The sequence below is a fragment of the Epinephelus lanceolatus genome, chromosome 2 (assembly GCF_041903045.1).
Source record: "Epinephelus lanceolatus isolate andai-2023 chromosome 2, ASM4190304v1, whole genome shotgun sequence".
Taxonomy (NCBI): Eukaryota; Metazoa; Chordata; class Actinopteri; order Perciformes; family Serranidae; genus Epinephelus; species Epinephelus lanceolatus.
Window position 1 is genome coordinate 37,906,740 of NC_135735.1, and position 16,231 is coordinate 37,922,970.

The window sequence follows — 16,231 nt, forward strand, 5'->3', positions numbered from 1 at the left end:
CAGGTTCAAGCTTATGCGTTTAAATTATACTCTGTCAGGTAGAGGAGGCTGCATTCGTACTACTGAGCACAGTGGTTTTACCTACCACAAAAGAAACAAAAGAAGATAGATGAGATAAAACTGTAAGGTGATAGTACTGAACTGTGCTGGTGTGAACTGACCAGATAATCATAATGTTGTTTGTCAAAACACACACCATCAAAGTCCTGCAGAGGAGAGGGAGGAGAGGCACAGCACAATGTATTAGAATTCAGTAAAGGTCTGTTCGAGGTGAAGCTTTTAATTCTTATATAATGCTTGACAGTCAAATAGATAATAATGCATTGTATTTTAATTGCTATATTTTTTCAATAGAAATCTGAATCTTCAGCATAACCAGTAACATTTATCTGTCAGCTCAATATAATGGTGCAATGTTTTCCTCTAATGTACAAGTTCAACAAGTATAGTTGTTATTTTAAATAAGAGCTTTATGGGGATTTGGTAAGTTATTTCAGGGTACAGTGAGTTAGAATATTAACATAATTCAGTATTTTTCATATCTAAACATCATAATAGATCTATAACTGTTTGGGCCCTTTTAACTGGGTGCCTTATGGTAAAGTCAGCCCCTGATTTATATGATTATTCTCTTATTTTCTCATACAGGGTCCACCCAATCACCATGCTGTTCTCTACCTACTCAGTTTAACTAATCCAGACTGGTGCAGTTGGTGTAGAAATGCAGGAAATTTGTTTTAAATTACTTTTTTTCTAGGGGAGCCTTCAGACCCGGATTTCGCCCTTGGAACAGGAGAAGTGTTGCATGGCTTGGTCCATGGTTACTGAGCTTACTTCGCCCCCTGCCGACGATAAGGGTGGTCCTATCACCTCGCGTTATCACCACCTCACCGGCAGGTGTCGCTGCAGGCCAGTATCGATGGTTCTCCCCGGTCTGACCTGTAGTGCTTCCGCTTTCACAGAGATCACAGAGAGCGACCCGCCGGTGCCCGATCAAAATACAAACAATGGGCAAGAAGCACAAGAAACACAAGTCCGAAAAGCACGGATATGAAGGTATTAAATCTACAGATAGCTCAAGCACTTATCCACTTATACATTTACTCATTTGTTTTTAAATAAATATGCTGGAATAATCGGTTTCGTGCTTTTTATCGGTGTTAGCGCTAACTTAGCTGATTAGCTAGCGTGGTGCTAGGCTAGCTACCGAGCTGATTTACGCTACCTGTTATGTCCCGCATGTCTCTATGAATATGCCATAATTCGCTATGAATACCAGGCAGGTAATTAAGGAGTACAGTGCAAAGTTAGCTGTAGCTGTAGTCTTGCTAGCTGAGCTAGCTGTTAGCGGCTTTTGTTACTAGCAAGGCTCAGCTGTCATTGGTAATACTGTTATCTCGATAATGCTTCTTGTTGACTTGATATCTGCAGAGTACGGAGAGAGACCACTGAAGCTGGTGTTGAAAGTTTCTGGAAACGAAGTGACGACAGGAAGCTCGAGTCTGGACACTTTCTACGACGAGCAGCCGGCGGAATATGACAAACCTAAGGAGAAGAAGAAGAAAAAGAAGAAGGATAAAGAGAGGAGCTTTGGGTCACCAGAGGATGACAGAGGAAAGAAGAAGGTAATATCACCACAGATCCTATTCTTCTCGATGGCAGAGCAAAGGGTGTCTCAAAAGGAATAGTCTACATGGTTTGCTCACGTTACATTTATTGTTTTGTTTATGTAATGGTAGATGACAAAGAAGAAGAAAGGTCAGGATGCAGATGGAGATGATGAACAGAGCAGAACTCCTGTCCGATCAGAGCTGGACAAACTGGAAGGTAGTCTCTGATTTCCTCTTGTTTGCAGTTTGTGTCAACACTTGTTTAATTCAAATTTTCCTTGATGCTTTGTTATCCTTACCTGTAGAAAAGGAACAAACTCCTCTACAGGAAGCTCTGAACCAGCTCATCAGGCAGCTCCAAAGGTGCAGCATTGATTGTTTATTGATACAATATAATTGTGTATCTGCGTGTTTATTTATGAGCTGTTGTCTCCTCATAGTTCTTGTGACTGCACTAACCATCAGCCCCCCGTACCCCTATTGTATAGTTACTGTATGCCTGGTGCTGTGAGTAAATACTGTATGTGTGTGTTTTCTCTGCAGGAAAGATCCCAGTGCATTCTTCTCGTTTCCTGTCACAGACCTCATTGCTCCTGGCTACTCTGCCATTATCAGACGGCCGATGGACTTCAGTTCAATGAAGGACAAAGTGAAGAAAGAGTGCTATCAGTCACTGGATGAACTCAAGGTATCTAACTGTACTACACATGTGTATTATCACATGCCAAGCTGTGTGATCACTTCATGTCAGTTTCAAGAGTCGTCTTCTCCTAATTAGACGTTTTTTGGGGCATATTTTGCCTTTATTGGAACAGATAATTGTGTATTTTAATGGTTCCCAACCGATCCAGCAACAGGGTCCAGATTTATCCTTCATTAATTCAAGGTCCACAGAGTTGAATATATTCAGCGTCATACTTGTCCGTGTCGTTGAGCTAGTTTGCTGTCTCTGTCTGTTATTCACTTACTCTGCAGAAGGAAACAGCACTTAAAAATAAACACTTTGTGCCGGAAATTCACTGTACTTCAAAATAAAGTGTGTTTTTTAAAAACGTGATACATTTGTGAGTCACTTGCAGTCCATTCAGAATGGACCTGCAACCCACTTTAGGAGTAACCCACCAGTTGGCAACCACTAGATGCACACTAGAAATGGGGGGGACAGGTATGACATGCAACAAACGGTCCCAGGGCAGGAACCTAATTGCGGATGTTGCCGTTACATGGCATGGCTGTAACCATTGGCCTACCAAGGCTTTCCATCCCAGTCAAACTTCCATTTATATCACATTTAGGGATGCACAATATTGTATTTTTGACGATATGCCGATATGTAGCAACTAATTTGACTGATAACCGATTTATCCACTTTTTTCCCCAGCTTATTTTAGTGATCAAGTCTCTTCTGTAGTGAAATTAACATGATATTATGCATGCATACACTTATCATAATGTCGCACCCAGCAGATGAAGACATGAAATACAATTCTTTTCAGTGTATATAATGGTCAACATTGTGCAAAATAATAAAAAGCATGTTGGCCGATTCTGATAGTTCATTTTAAAGCCAGTATCAGCCGATACAGATGACATGCTGATATTGTCATGCATCCCTAATCACATTAGTAATTTAAGTTCCTCAGTTTTATAGTTTCGAATCAGGACCTGCAGTATTTGGATTGAGTAGCTCGTTAGAAATAAAGTGTGTCAAATTTAGAAGGCTACATCTGTTATTTCAAAGAGCTAGTTACATATGTAATTAACATTTAGATAAATAGAAGTATTGTAATTGTAATATCAAAGGACTGGCTCGGGATCTGGGTCAAAAAAACATGACAGTTGCACCCTGGGAGTTGTTGATCATTTTGGGTTGATGTCAAAATTAGAACACTTGCACAGAGCGTAAAAACAAAGTACAGTTAATCAGAAACACTCAAATTTGCCCCATAGTCATTAGCATGGGCCAAGGCATTAGGGTTTGTCATGTAGACCGGGATTATACACTTTTAGATGCATTTTGATTAACAACAGCTGTTTTGTGTCAAGTGTTTGATGTGTTGATGTGTTGTGTGTTGATGCAGGCGGATTTCAGGATCATGTGTGAAAATGCCATGATTTACAACAAACCTGAGACAATTTACCATAAAGCAGCCCGGAAACTGTTACACTCTGGAATGAAGATCTTGAGCCAGGTAAGAAACTAAAGATTTCTGAAGAAGACTTATTTAAGGAATCATACCAACGGCACAGTACTGTCCAGTTAATTGGAATGAAAACATGGACCAGGGCATTTTTCATTTGTCCCCTATTGGTCATTCACACCAGTACCCCATAAGGAATTGTAGACAGCCGGCATAATTTAATAATAGCCTTTTAGTAGGAAAAGAGTTCATTGGGGCATTTATTGTTATTGCTGTATCTTTATAATTTAAAGCTTAAATTACATATATGTCTGTTGGTATAGCAAACATAGCCAGGTTTATTTTGAAACTATGTGTCAGTATACAGTAATGAATAGTTATACAGGCAACACACAACCTTTTGTTATCTGTGAAAACTAAACACAGGGTGTCTGCAGATCCTTATACATTTTTGTGTCTTAAATTCAATTTTATACAAAAAGAAGGAGAAGATATACTTAATTAAACCCCAAGGGGAAATTCAACAATTTCCACTCTATGAAATATGCACACATGCACAAACAAAACCTATACATGCATTAAATGGAGAGATGTCAGAGTGAGGGAGCTGCCCATGGACAGGGGCCCCGAGCAGTTGGAGGGTCGGTGCCCAGGAGGCGACCTGCCACTTCTCCAGCTATCAGTTCACACTGACGCACGGGACGCGAACTTGAATCAGTCACCCTCCGGTTCCCAACCCAAGTCCCTATGGACTGAACTACTGCTGCCCCAAATATAAATATTAGGCCTTAAAGGTTATTAAATAGTCTTAAATTTGAATTTGTTAGGTTTTAATTGCTGCATGTGCTTTATGTAATTTTATTTATGCATCTTTTAATTTCTTTTTGTCAAAATGAGTCAGACTCCTCTGTGTAAAAGTCCACATTTCTAAACTCTTAAAAACTGGCGCTGAATCTATTATTGTCTATTTACTTTATACTCTGCTTAAGCTGTTGGCAAAATGAAGCCTTACCTTAATCTAATGTACTCTAATATCATATTCCTACATGGAACCTAACTCTGCACGGGACCACATACTTACCTTTATAGTAACCTGAAATGCTTGAAAAAGAGGACCGTTTTTCCAAAATTCAATTTTAAATTTAATTAGAAATGATCTTGAATTGCTCTTAAACACCCTCTGCAGACACCCTGCAAACACGTGACAATAAAGTTTTAAAGTTATCAACACCCTTCAATAGAAAAAAATATTCAGGACTCCTTTAAACCCAGATGATATTTACTGCACATTTGTAAATCTTCCCAATCTCTGACACAAAGCTTTATGCACTGTAAAATGTCATTATTTAGCTTTTTATACTAGTTTAATGAAGAGCAGCAGTGTTGTGTTTGCCTCAAACTTCATATGGAGCACTGGAACCAAGTTAAAAGACTTTGCCTTTGCTGTAATGCAACAGATGGGGGCAGCAGATAGCCTCAAACTGTAGTGGTACAACCAACAGCTTTATCAAACGGGTTTTCTTTCTCACAATTATTCTCTTTCTCCTTCCTGATCCTAAGTGGAAAAAAGTTAAGTTTTTATTGAACTGTCTATCCAACAGGAAAGACTGGAGAGCCTGAAGCAGAGCATAGAGTTCATGTCTGGTCTCGACCCTTCTGCCAAACTGCCGGGAAAGACTGAGGAACAAGGGAACGTCAGCCTGGACCAGAAAGGAGAGGGACCCTCGACCACAGACACCAGCGAGAGATCCCAGACACCCAGCACACCCAGGTCCTTTAACCTGCTGACTTAACATACACATTTCCTTAAGTCACAGTCATATTCAGAAGCTTTTAAGCTCGGAGTGCCCAGATTTCACTGCGAGAATGTTAAAGACTTTGGATTCATTACTCAAATCCTTTGAAGCTTCACATTGTTCTAATGTCAGTTTAAGTTGTGTGCTTGTGTCCGTTGAAAAAATGATCAAAATCTGTCTCTGATCTTGAACAAAAGATGACTTTATTTTTTAATTCCATCTGTCCAGCTACAGTTTCCAGCTCTCCTGCCACAGTTAGATTTTAAAAACTGAAATACATGCTGTCAGTCACACGTCAGCACGGTTAGGGTTTAGATAACTAATCAGCCAGAAGTCAAAATGCAGCATGCTGATGGAACCAGTTCCCCACATCGTGTTGGTTTCTGTGAACTTGTTTTCCTCTCACACTTGAGTGAATCAGTTTTCCACTGTCAAGCTGGAGGCTGAGAATGTGAGGAATGCCTCACAGCATGCTGGGTCTTGTTTGCTCTCAAGGCTGTGCATCTTTTCAATTGCCGTTATTGCTGTGATGTAACAGAACCGGACGAGTAAAGTCACATGTCAGTTATGACTCACCGTCAGAGGAACAGCCGAGAAACCTTTACTGTGCTGTTTTTCATTCAGCTACCTCCTGTATTATAACAGGAGATGCTGTGTATGAAATATTGATGGCGTTTGTTGACGTCAGCAAAACGCTTACAGGTAGATTATCTGAAAGCAGACTGTAGGTGTTTAATGAACAGAAGCACTCTCGCAGGTTTTCTCCCCGCAGGATTCTGCTGCAGTGTGCATGCTTTTTTCTTTTCTTGCCACAGAATAAAAACCTTTTCATTCATGACCAATGTGTCTCATCTGCTGTATATCAATTTGTGTTTCATTTCCAGACAAGACAAGGACACCAAGGATGAAGCGGCAAAGGTAGAGAAAGAGCTTGAGGAAATCCGCAAGGTCATCGAGGAGTCTGGAGGAAAGCTGTCCAACAGAGTGCTGCAGTGTGATGTGAGAAAGCTGGGTTAAACTCAGGATTTCTTTCTTTCAAAATAACTACATGAACAGAAAAGTATATAATTTTAAAGCCCCCAGTTGAGATAGTATGCTTTTCTGTTATTTTAACCAGTAACTTGGTGTCATGATAGTTATTCTCCCTTAATGTGAGACTCATGGGTGTTGATTTTGGTCGATAAGTGATGGTTTAGAAATCTGTCTAATGTTGTCTAGGTCCATCCCGAGTGTTTAATCACAACACAGCCATTTCTCATACTGACAAAGAGATTTTTAGGGTGTTTGCTGCAATTGAGCCCTGTCATTTGTTTGTCATGTAGTTGGAGTTTGCAAGGCGGAAATCTGACGGCTCCACCACTCTGGCAATCCTCAACCCAGCAGATCCATCAGCAGGAGGTAGGTCCATCTGGCACCATCATGGTGTTCAAACAACTTTTTTTTCTCGAGCAAAAAATGTAAAAAAAATAAAGAATTCACTGGCTCCAGTTTGAGAAATATGAATATTTGCTGTTTTTCTCTTTTGGAGTTAATAAACTTTTTTGAGATGCTCTGTTAAAATTCTGTTAAAAAAACAGAGAGACCATTTCTAAGATTTTTTTCCCCATTCATTTTATGACACTATTCCTTTTCACGTGCCTTAGGCCTCTTTCATCCACGCTTGCAAATAGCAACCGAGGAAGCATCTTTTATTTTTTTGTTACACACAGGTGCATTAGAGATTCATAATTACGTGAGTAATTTCCATCAGCTGTGAATGGATTTTAATCCAGTGGAGTTTTAGGGATTTCTATGAGATCTGTGTTAACTGTTTTGAAAAAAGGTGTGAAACCAATAAAAAAACGTGTTAAAACATTTGCAAAAAAACCCACTTTAGCTGTGCTGAGAAGGTGATGATGAAGATCAGTGGATCCAAGTTTTATTAAGCCGTTTTAGCAATCGAGAAAAACTGGAAATTAATAAAGAAAATGAGGTGGGAAGAGGACTTATGTAAGTGTTTCCTGTTACAGATGTTGGTTACTGTCCTGTGAAACTGGGCATGATGTCCAATCGGCTGCAGAGTGGCGTGAACACCCTGCAGGGCTTCAGGGAGGACAAGAGGAACAGGATTACTCCAGGTAATGTCTCTGCACATCACTAATATCAGAGACCTGATGTCTGACCTCTCCTCTCTGCTAGTTGAGCTTATTGACAGATAATAAGCTGTAAGTGTCCTATGTCATAGTGTCCTATGTCAACTACGGGCCGTTCACCTCCTACGCACCCACCTACGACTCCAGCTACGCCAACGTCAGCAAGGAGGACTCTGACCTTATCTACTCTCTCTATGGCGAGGAGTCCAGTCCTCAGGGCTCAGACAGGTATGTACAGTATGACCACAAACACGCTCGAGCTCTTCGGCATTTATACAGAATGTCACTGGAAGCATTCCTGGCTGATTGCTTTCCAGATGTTTCTCTTTTTCACTCTGAAGGAGGTCAGCTGTAGACTTGGCCTCCTCCTGACTCCAACCCTTCAATTCTTACACTGTGGCTTCATCTTCTTTCTACACTGTATAATTATCTCATGGCAGTCGGGGCCACTGTGCTACAGGACACGCATGATACTCTTTGGTGTATATCTCCACAAAGAATTTTACTTTTTACATTTACGGCTTTGCACATTCTGTGTTTGAGTTGTGCTTGTAATCTCTTAAGTCCCTATGTCCAGGCTAAACATTAAGGGTGCTGTCGTGTGTACGACATTCAGAACATTGATACAGCAGCAAACAACTACACCTATCAGCCTAAACACTAAAACCACTGACAGGTGAAGGTGAATATCATTAAACATCTTGTTACAATGCAATGTTCTGCTGGGAAACCTTGGGTCCTGGCATTCATGTGGATGTCACTTCTTGACACACCCCACCAACGCAAATACCCCAAATACCACCAAGTGTTACAACAGCACTCCCCGATGCCAGTGCCCCCACCCCAGCCCACAGCAGTGCAATGCCCCATGCCACACCACAAAAACTGCTCAGGAATGGTCTGAGGAACGTGACAAAGCGCTCAAGGTGTTGACCTGTCCTCAACATTTTCAAGATCCCAATCTGATCGAGCATATTTAGGATCTGCTGGTATGTCACCTCGCAACCCATGGGACTCAAAGGATCTGCTGCCAACACCCTGGTGCCAGACACCATAGGACACCCCCACGTTCCTGTGTCCATGCCTTAAAACGTCAGAGCCAAAACTGATCCAAGAAAGCCCCACCGTGGATCGGACTTGGTTCTAAGGTACCAGCACATCACACAGATGCTTGGCGGGATTGGGGTGTGGGGAATTATGAGGCCTGGTCAGTGCCTTGAGCTCTTTGTCACGTTCATCAGGCCATTCCTGAACAGTTTTTGCAGCATGGCATGGCATGTTGTCCTGTTGCGGGGGCCACTGCCATCTGGGAACGCTGTTGCCATGAAGGGGTGTACTTGGTCTGCATTGATGTTTGAGTGGGTGGTGTGTGTCAAGGTTTGTAACCTTGGGTCCTTGCATTCATGTGGATCAGTGGATGATCAATGTTATTCACCTCTCCTGTCAATGGTGTTAATGTTTTGGCTGATCAGTGTATTTGCTATGTAAAGATATAGTGGAGTGGTGGTGTCCTGAGCAGAGAATGAAGTCACGCTCCCCCTGTATGTGCTGTAATCCGAGCTTCTCTGTTTTTTTTTTTTTTTTTTTTTCCATTTTGGTAGATGGTCCTTCTGTGTGTGCATGTTAGTGCATGTGAGTCCCCGCTTGTGTATCCCACTGGTTAACTTATAGAGTGGTGCAGGAATGAGTCCTAAAACACAGAAATGAGTTAGCGTGTTTGCACTTGCAGTCCCTGTCTTTCGAGGTCAGTAGGGTTTTTGTATGGGTTTTTGGTTAGATGCCTGAAATAAGGTCTACGACATAAAATATGTCAGTAAATACCCCACTCATGAATTTTACTTTTACGTGTCTTATAAAAGGCATTTGCTAACAAGTGGCTAAATGAAACTACAGAGGTTGTCAGGGACATTTAACGTCATCATGCTGTACGTCCCCTTTACAGCCTCATTGTGGTGGTGACGTTGAAGTCATGTGACTTCGGTGTAGTTTGTTTATAGCTTAGTTTGCTTTAAACTTCTGATGATTTCATATCTGCCTCAAAAACCATAAAGAGGTGTTCATTTTTGAAGATTATATTACAGAACAAAATGTCTAAATATCATAAACTTTTCCAATGGAACAATTTCATTGGCTTTTTGTTGAGGGAACCAGGGCTATGCTAACTTCAGGGTGGCCTCAAACAATCGTCTTCACAAAAGCATTATGCCCACCCTCTGGTTTCCTCCCGAGGTTAACGATGTTAAATCTGTCAGCACTGTTGCTGTTGTTAGCACCGTTAGCTCCTAGCTCAGCCAACTCCATGTCGAGAGCTGTGTGTAGGCAATCCTGGCTCAGACACATAGATCTGCACTTAAAGTCAAATACAGTTCCTATAAAGGTGACTGGATGTTTTGTCTTTTAAACAAACTGAGAAATTTGTTTAATGATTTTATTTTATGAACACTGGGATTCAGTAACAAACTTGACCTCCTTGGAGTGTTCTGTTTATGATTTATACTAACACATACTTATCTTTCTAAATGATTTCTTCTTTACCACATTTTTTAAATAGAATAAATACTCGGAGGGATTGTTTTTGTCTGAGGCTATTATCTGACGTGTCTCTTAAGACACGCTGCTTTGTGTTTTCAGCTTCAGTTTGCTATTCATTGTATGTGTCGAATCACTGTGGCAGAAACCACTTATGTGTTAGTTCAGTGGTTATTGTTACTGTTTGCTCACTGTAGTTGTATTCTCTCCTCAATCCTGTATTTCTCTTCATGGAAAAGCAAACTAACGTTGTTTTTAAATGCATGAAAATGTTTAATTAGTGTATATATTTCACTGTGTCTGTCTCACATTGTGCAGGAGGTTTGGTTGTTGCTTCAGCAAGTGTCAGCTGTGTCAATATCGACTCCTCATTATTTTTGGCCATGAAAGTGATTCTGATTTTTACCTCACTCCTGCGTAGAAAACAATAGCAGTAATTTTTTTTTTCTCCGTGTGTGTGTTTGGCAGCTTGTCAGACTTCCTGGCCAAATCAGACGAGTACGTGTACAAACTGGCAGACAATATTCTGGATGCCATGACGAACGGAGAGCATTCAAAAACCCTGAAGGAGACTGAGCTGGTAAGCACCCCCTGTGACATGCTAACTCATCCAAGTTGACTTTCTTTAATTGAGTTAAAAAGCACAGGGTAGAAATCTAAGAGCATCTTTTGACTGATTGAGCTCTGTTTTTTGGCTGTCCAGCAGGTAGGGGAGGCAACAAACACACAAGAGAAAAAGGATGGCATGGAGGTGAGAGTTGATGCTCAGATAAAAAGCTGTGCTCAGTCATAAGCAGTTTCTGTACATTGTGTGTCCCTCTGTACTGTACAAATGGAAATACACATCAGGTTCATAATGAGAAATATCAGTGTGTGCTGTGTAATGTGAAACCAGAGGCATTCACCCTCATCAGTGTTGGATGCGATGTTCAGAAGACGAGCTCCTGCTGCGCCGTTGTGCGGCGTGCATGGATACTCGATTTCATTTTGTCATTATAGATGGCCTCTGCAGATGGTTGCTACGTCAACCAGCTGTGTCAACATAGCAGGGGCCTGCCTTTAGCTGTGATCCATCCACGCATGGAAAGAACATTTCCCTTGAAAACACAGCGGTGCTACTCGCTCAAGGCCCGCCATTGGAGAATTTGGAGAGGCCCGTGTTTTCTTTCAGTGCCCGCTGGCTGCGCGACTGAATCGCTCCTCAGAGAAGCAGAGGAAACCAAAGTACATGCCCCTCCATCAGGCAGACAGCAACCCTCTGTCCCGGCTGTTTGCTGTTCTTGGCTGCTCTCCAGCTCACTCTCATCCCCTGCCCGGGTGTTAAAGCTTTTCATTAGGTTTGATTTTATTGGAGCGACGAAGCAGCGTGACTAAAGAGGCTTCAAAAGCCCTGGATGTTCCCTTGAAACGTCAGCTGTCTAGCGTGGAATGCATTTGTCTAACCCGACTAAACATGTTGTCTTCCCCCCCTCGTCTCTCATAGGTAGCTGAACCCGAAGCATCCAACTGCAACAGGCTCGACTTCCTGCGCTCTGTTGCAGGCCTGCAGATGGCTGAGGAGCTCTCTGGAGGTAAAACTTCTGACTGACTCCATCTGTGTGACATATAATATAGATGAATCTGTCAATTGAAAAAAGAAATATCGGAATATCTGCACATCTTGGAAGTCTTTTTCAGTTTCATTAATCATTTTATTGATTAAGTTTATATGTCAGGAAAAAAGCTAAAAAAACAAAAACAAAATCAAGAAAACTTTCCTGGAAGACAAGTGACAATTTAAAATGTATAGTTTTGTCCAACAGGGCTGGGTGATATGAAAAAAACAAAATCAAATATCACAATAATTTTGTACCAGTACTCCAATATTGATAGTGCAACAGTATTGTAGATTATTCACACTTTGTCATTATACCCACATTACTGCTGATTGTGAAAACATTTTGTCAAAGTGGGTAAATGCAAATAATAGAACAGCTACAACAGTCTGGTAAGTCCAGAAAATCACATCACTTTGCTGCAACGTACCCTTTAAAACCAGGAGAAGACAACACTTACAATATCCAGAATCTAAAGGCCTTTGCAGTCCTTTTTGTATGGATGCATTTTTTTTTTTAATCCGTCATCCAAAAAAAAAGTTGAATACAGAGACCTTGCGCACTGATTCTGACACTTTTTATTGTTCTATTTGTTGTGAAAATTTGCAATACATGACAAAATGAAAAAAATATTTCCTCCTTTGCCTCTTTCCACTGGAGTTACGTATCTGGCTGTCCACCCCCTGTGTGCGGCCCACATCCTGCTCTTAGTCATCATCCACCTGAATATTACCATTTGACCTGTTGAAAGTGAGCTATCTGAGTCATGAAATGATTATGTCCGCCCTGCTCCTCTGTCTTGTCGCAGCTGTGTCCCACCGCCACATTTTCTTAACTGATTCTTGGTCAAACATCTCTAAAGGTTCTGACGGATGGGAAAAACGCAGAAATTTGAACCTGTACCAAAAACTTAAAGAACGGACCAAAGTTTTGGACTAAGTGTGCGAATGTGTTTGACACAAGTTGCAGTCATATTTATTTTTAGACGGACTCTGTGCAAAGGCCTTCAAGATGATATGTAGTCTTAACTGATTATATATACATGTGTCCTAGCTTCAGGTTGCTTTGTATAATCAATGATTGACATTGTGAATTTGCCTAAATGTAAGTATAAACCTGCCTGATGGATGGGACTACATGTGAGAACCAGGTGTGAAATTCCGTATGCACACATCAAATGACTCTTAGCTTTTTCAGTTCAGAATCAGACACCATTCAGATTAACAGCAAAACATTTTCAACTCCACAATAAGTGCCATTTTGAAAATGAACTCATACAATTGAAATCACAGACCACAGATCTGATCTGCCCAACCCAGGGAGCGGGACACAGATTTGTGAACTGAGTCAGGCCTGACTGCTTTATGTGCGTCTCAAAGGACTATGTGAACAAAGAGATTCATAATTACACTCTAAATGCTGTTGCCATTGAGGTTATTCAAAACAAGAAAAAAAGCAGCCCTCATCTAAAGCAGTTAGATGAGCCATTTAGCCATTCAGCACCCCATTATATATCCTCTCAGATCTTTCTAACAGCCCATCAAAGTTTATCTCTCCCCCTGTGCTCCCTCAGCACTCTCAGATGTTCATGTATCTGTAAGACTGAGGGCTCCATATCAGGACGGAGAAAGAATGGATGTATTGTGTTCAATATGTGTAACCAATGACAGGAGGGGTTACCACAAGGTAACTGGAGGAACCTGGAGGAAGTATTAACTGCATGTGTGTTGCCTCTCTCTCTCCTGTCTGTCACAGAGGCCCTGCACTTCCAGCAGAAATTGGATGAGACTACAAAGCTCCTGCATGACTTGCAGGAAGCACAGAAGGAGCGTCTGAGCGCCAAGCAGCCACCTAACATGATTTGCTTGCTGGCTCCGACTGCCAAGGAGCTAGAGCTGGGTAAGAGCCTCTCAGTGCATGGCCCCCTTTGTTCTTCCACCCTAGCCGTCTCCACCAGCTGTAGACCTCAAACACTGCTCCATTTACCTCTTTACCAGCCACCTTACACAGATGTGGTTTGTGTTGTAGCTTCACAGTTAAACAGTGATATGATTCAGATCAACACTGACCTTATTCTCAGGGATGTATTGTTTAAAGAAGCAATCACAGAGACAGATTTCTTTCTGAGTTTTAGTGTAGTGTGTGTTGTAGTGTGTTAAGGACTTGTCACTGTTTGCAGAGAAGACTGCTGTGATGTCTTCTCCTTGGATTTTACGAAGGCTAAGCTGACTATCGTTGCTCAAGCTAACGACCACTCTTTATGTCTGTGCAGTCAACATGAAGCTACAGCAGCACCCAGTTAGAGGAGCTTAGCATGAAGCCTAGAAACACATGGAAACAGGTTGCCAGGCAACCAGTGGAGATTTCAGGAAGTTGCTGCTCTCGGCCCCTGTAAAGCCACAATCATATAATCAGGGTTCCTTCACATATTAACAATCAATGTTCAAACTTTTCCATATTATTCACCTATTTCCATGACTTTATTTAAGCAGTTTGAAATGTTTAGGCCTATGTAGCAACACAGCCATACATTTTCAAAGACACACTCCCCAGGCATTTATCTGACATCTGTACATATCTGATTGAATCACTGGGTATCATTAAGTGTTGTCTGTAAATAATCAACCTGTTAGTAGCCATTCAGTTGGAGACAACACTGTGATGTGGCTATACTATCTGAGTGTAATGTGACTGCAGCGGCTTCTCACTCAAGCTAGTGCTAACTGTCTATAAATAGTAACTGTCAACAGCATCATTTAGTTATTTACCACACTGACAGTGAATATTCAGTTTGTTATGAGCTCAGATCTCAGTGTGAAAGTCTTGGTTAACCCACTGCACCATAGCTTTTTTGACATTTTCCTGTTCCTTATATGACAGCGAGATACTTTCTTGGTGATGATGCAAAGCTGGTGTGGTCTGTGTGTATTAAATGATACTGGTGACATTTTAATGGTCACACAGCATTTATACTTTTTGTTTCAATTAAATTAACAAGATAGAACGTGTTAGTGAGTTTAGAGGCACTGTCAGGGGGATTTTGTTACCTTTGGACAGAGTCAGGCTGGCTGTTTCCCTGTTTTTAGTCCTTATACTAAGCTATGCTGACCACATTCTAGTGGTGGCTTCATGAACCATACAGATATGAGAGTGGCATCCATCTTCTCATGTAACTTTTAGAAAGAAAGCACATAAGAGTATTTCCATAAAATGTCAAACTACTCCTTTAACATAACTAAGAACTTCAGTGTAAAAATGTTCTCGCTAAAGGTTGAATCATTTGCAAAATTGGCAAAACGAGCTATGATCATTTATGATTGGTCCTGTCTCCTCTTGTGTGGGCCCAGAACTATGAATCTGCCCACTCTGATTTGACTGATTTGTTTGGAATGATGACATGAAACAGTAAATTCTTGGTTGACAATTGATTGATCCACTAAGCACTGTGGGTGGACGAATGCTGTTGTCAAGCATAATAACAATGGCAAGCAGGCAAAAAAGATGCTGCTATTGTTAAATTGTTTCTTAGTATGATTTTAGTCTTAACTTGGCTCTGCTCTGCTCTTAAAACACAAGCAAAACCGGTATGACTGTACATCAGTACAATACATCAGTGTTAACTTGAGACGATGGTAGATTCAGGCAGATATGTTGGTCTCTGGTGATTGGTCAGGGAAAATCAACCCCCCCAATCCCCCACAGAAATTGATTAAAGTGGACCTAATGTCAGACTGGAGATGGTATCAGGACATGTTTCCTCCAGTGCAAATACACTGTTATATAATTTCTTGTCTTGTTAATGTTCCCTTTGTCTCTTCCTTTGTCTGCAGCTGAGAAGGTGACTGGGAACTTGGCTGAGCTCACTGGTCAAGTGGCCCCGTGTGATGTCAGCAGTGTGTACGGCATCAGGAAGGCCATGGGCATCGCTTTACCTCCAGAACCACCTGGGCCCTTCATTGACCTCACCACAGGTAAATTACCTTACAGGACATACTGAAATACCATTTGTGGTTGTCTGTGTGTTAAATAACATCAGTGGTGGAATGTAACTGAGTACATTTGCTCAACTACTGAACTGAAGTACAAATTTAAGGTACCTGCAGTCAAGTCTTTCCATGGCACTTTCAACATCTACTCCACTGTGTCTCAGAGGGAAATATTACACTATTAACTCTATTACAATTATTTGAGCTCAGAATCTAATATTTGACTTTTCATTGTTTTCAGTGCAGGAGATGGCTGAACCAATGGAGATCATGTCCAGTGGCCAGGACACAGCTCCAGTCACGGCTGTTTAATTAAAGTTACAGTTAAATAAGTTAAGTTTTGTACGAAAGGTGCTTTTTGTGTGACATTTGTATGCATTTCACTCAATAAACTTTTTTTAATAAAAAAACCTCACCTCTTGTGATATATGAAATGACAGAC

At 41.2% G+C, this 16,231-nt stretch overlaps 1 protein-coding gene across 3 annotated transcripts; it reads left to right on the forward strand.

The window, feature by feature from the left end:
* The first annotated feature begins 953 nt into the window (after nt 1-953).
* brd7 (bromodomain containing 7) lies at nt 954-16,199 on the forward strand. 3 transcript variants are annotated; one of them, XM_033620467.2, is made up of 17 exons: nt 954-1,056; nt 1,432-1,625; nt 1,740-1,827; nt 1,916-1,973; nt 2,154-2,298; nt 3,692-3,802; nt 5,353-5,522; nt 6,432-6,546; nt 6,870-6,945; nt 7,557-7,664; nt 7,772-7,907; nt 10,677-10,788; nt 10,912-10,959; nt 11,692-11,779; nt 13,559-13,702; nt 15,634-15,774; nt 16,031-16,199. In XM_033620467.2, the coding sequence occupies exons 1-17, from the start codon at nt 1,008-1,010 to the stop codon at nt 16,099-16,101; spliced, it is 1,854 nt and encodes a 617-aa protein (XP_033476358.1). In that variant the 5' UTR covers nt 954-1,007; the 3' UTR covers nt 16,102-16,199. The 3 variants fall into 3 exon arrangements, with proteins under 3 accessions (XP_033476358.1, XP_033476367.1, XP_033476375.1); XM_033620476.2 differs by having other exon boundaries at nt 10,915-10,959; XM_033620484.2 differs by lacking the exon at nt 10,912-10,959.
* Nucleotides 16,200-16,231: the final 32 nt, after the last annotated feature.

Excerpts from the sequence above, each read along its gene's own strand:
- brd7 (XM_033620467.2), top strand. The coding sequence starts at position 1,008 with ATGGGCAAGAAGCACAAGAAACACAAGTCCGAAAAGCACGGATATGAA. Across the intron at positions 7,665-7,771 it reads GAGGAACAGGATTACTCCAG|TGTCCTATGTCAACTACGGG; the intron begins GTAATGTCTCTG and ends CCTATGTCATAG. Across the intron at positions 13,703-15,633 it reads TGCCAAGGAGCTAGAGCTGG|CTGAGAAGGTGACTGGGAAC; the intron begins GTAAGAGCCTCT and ends CTTTGTCTGCAG.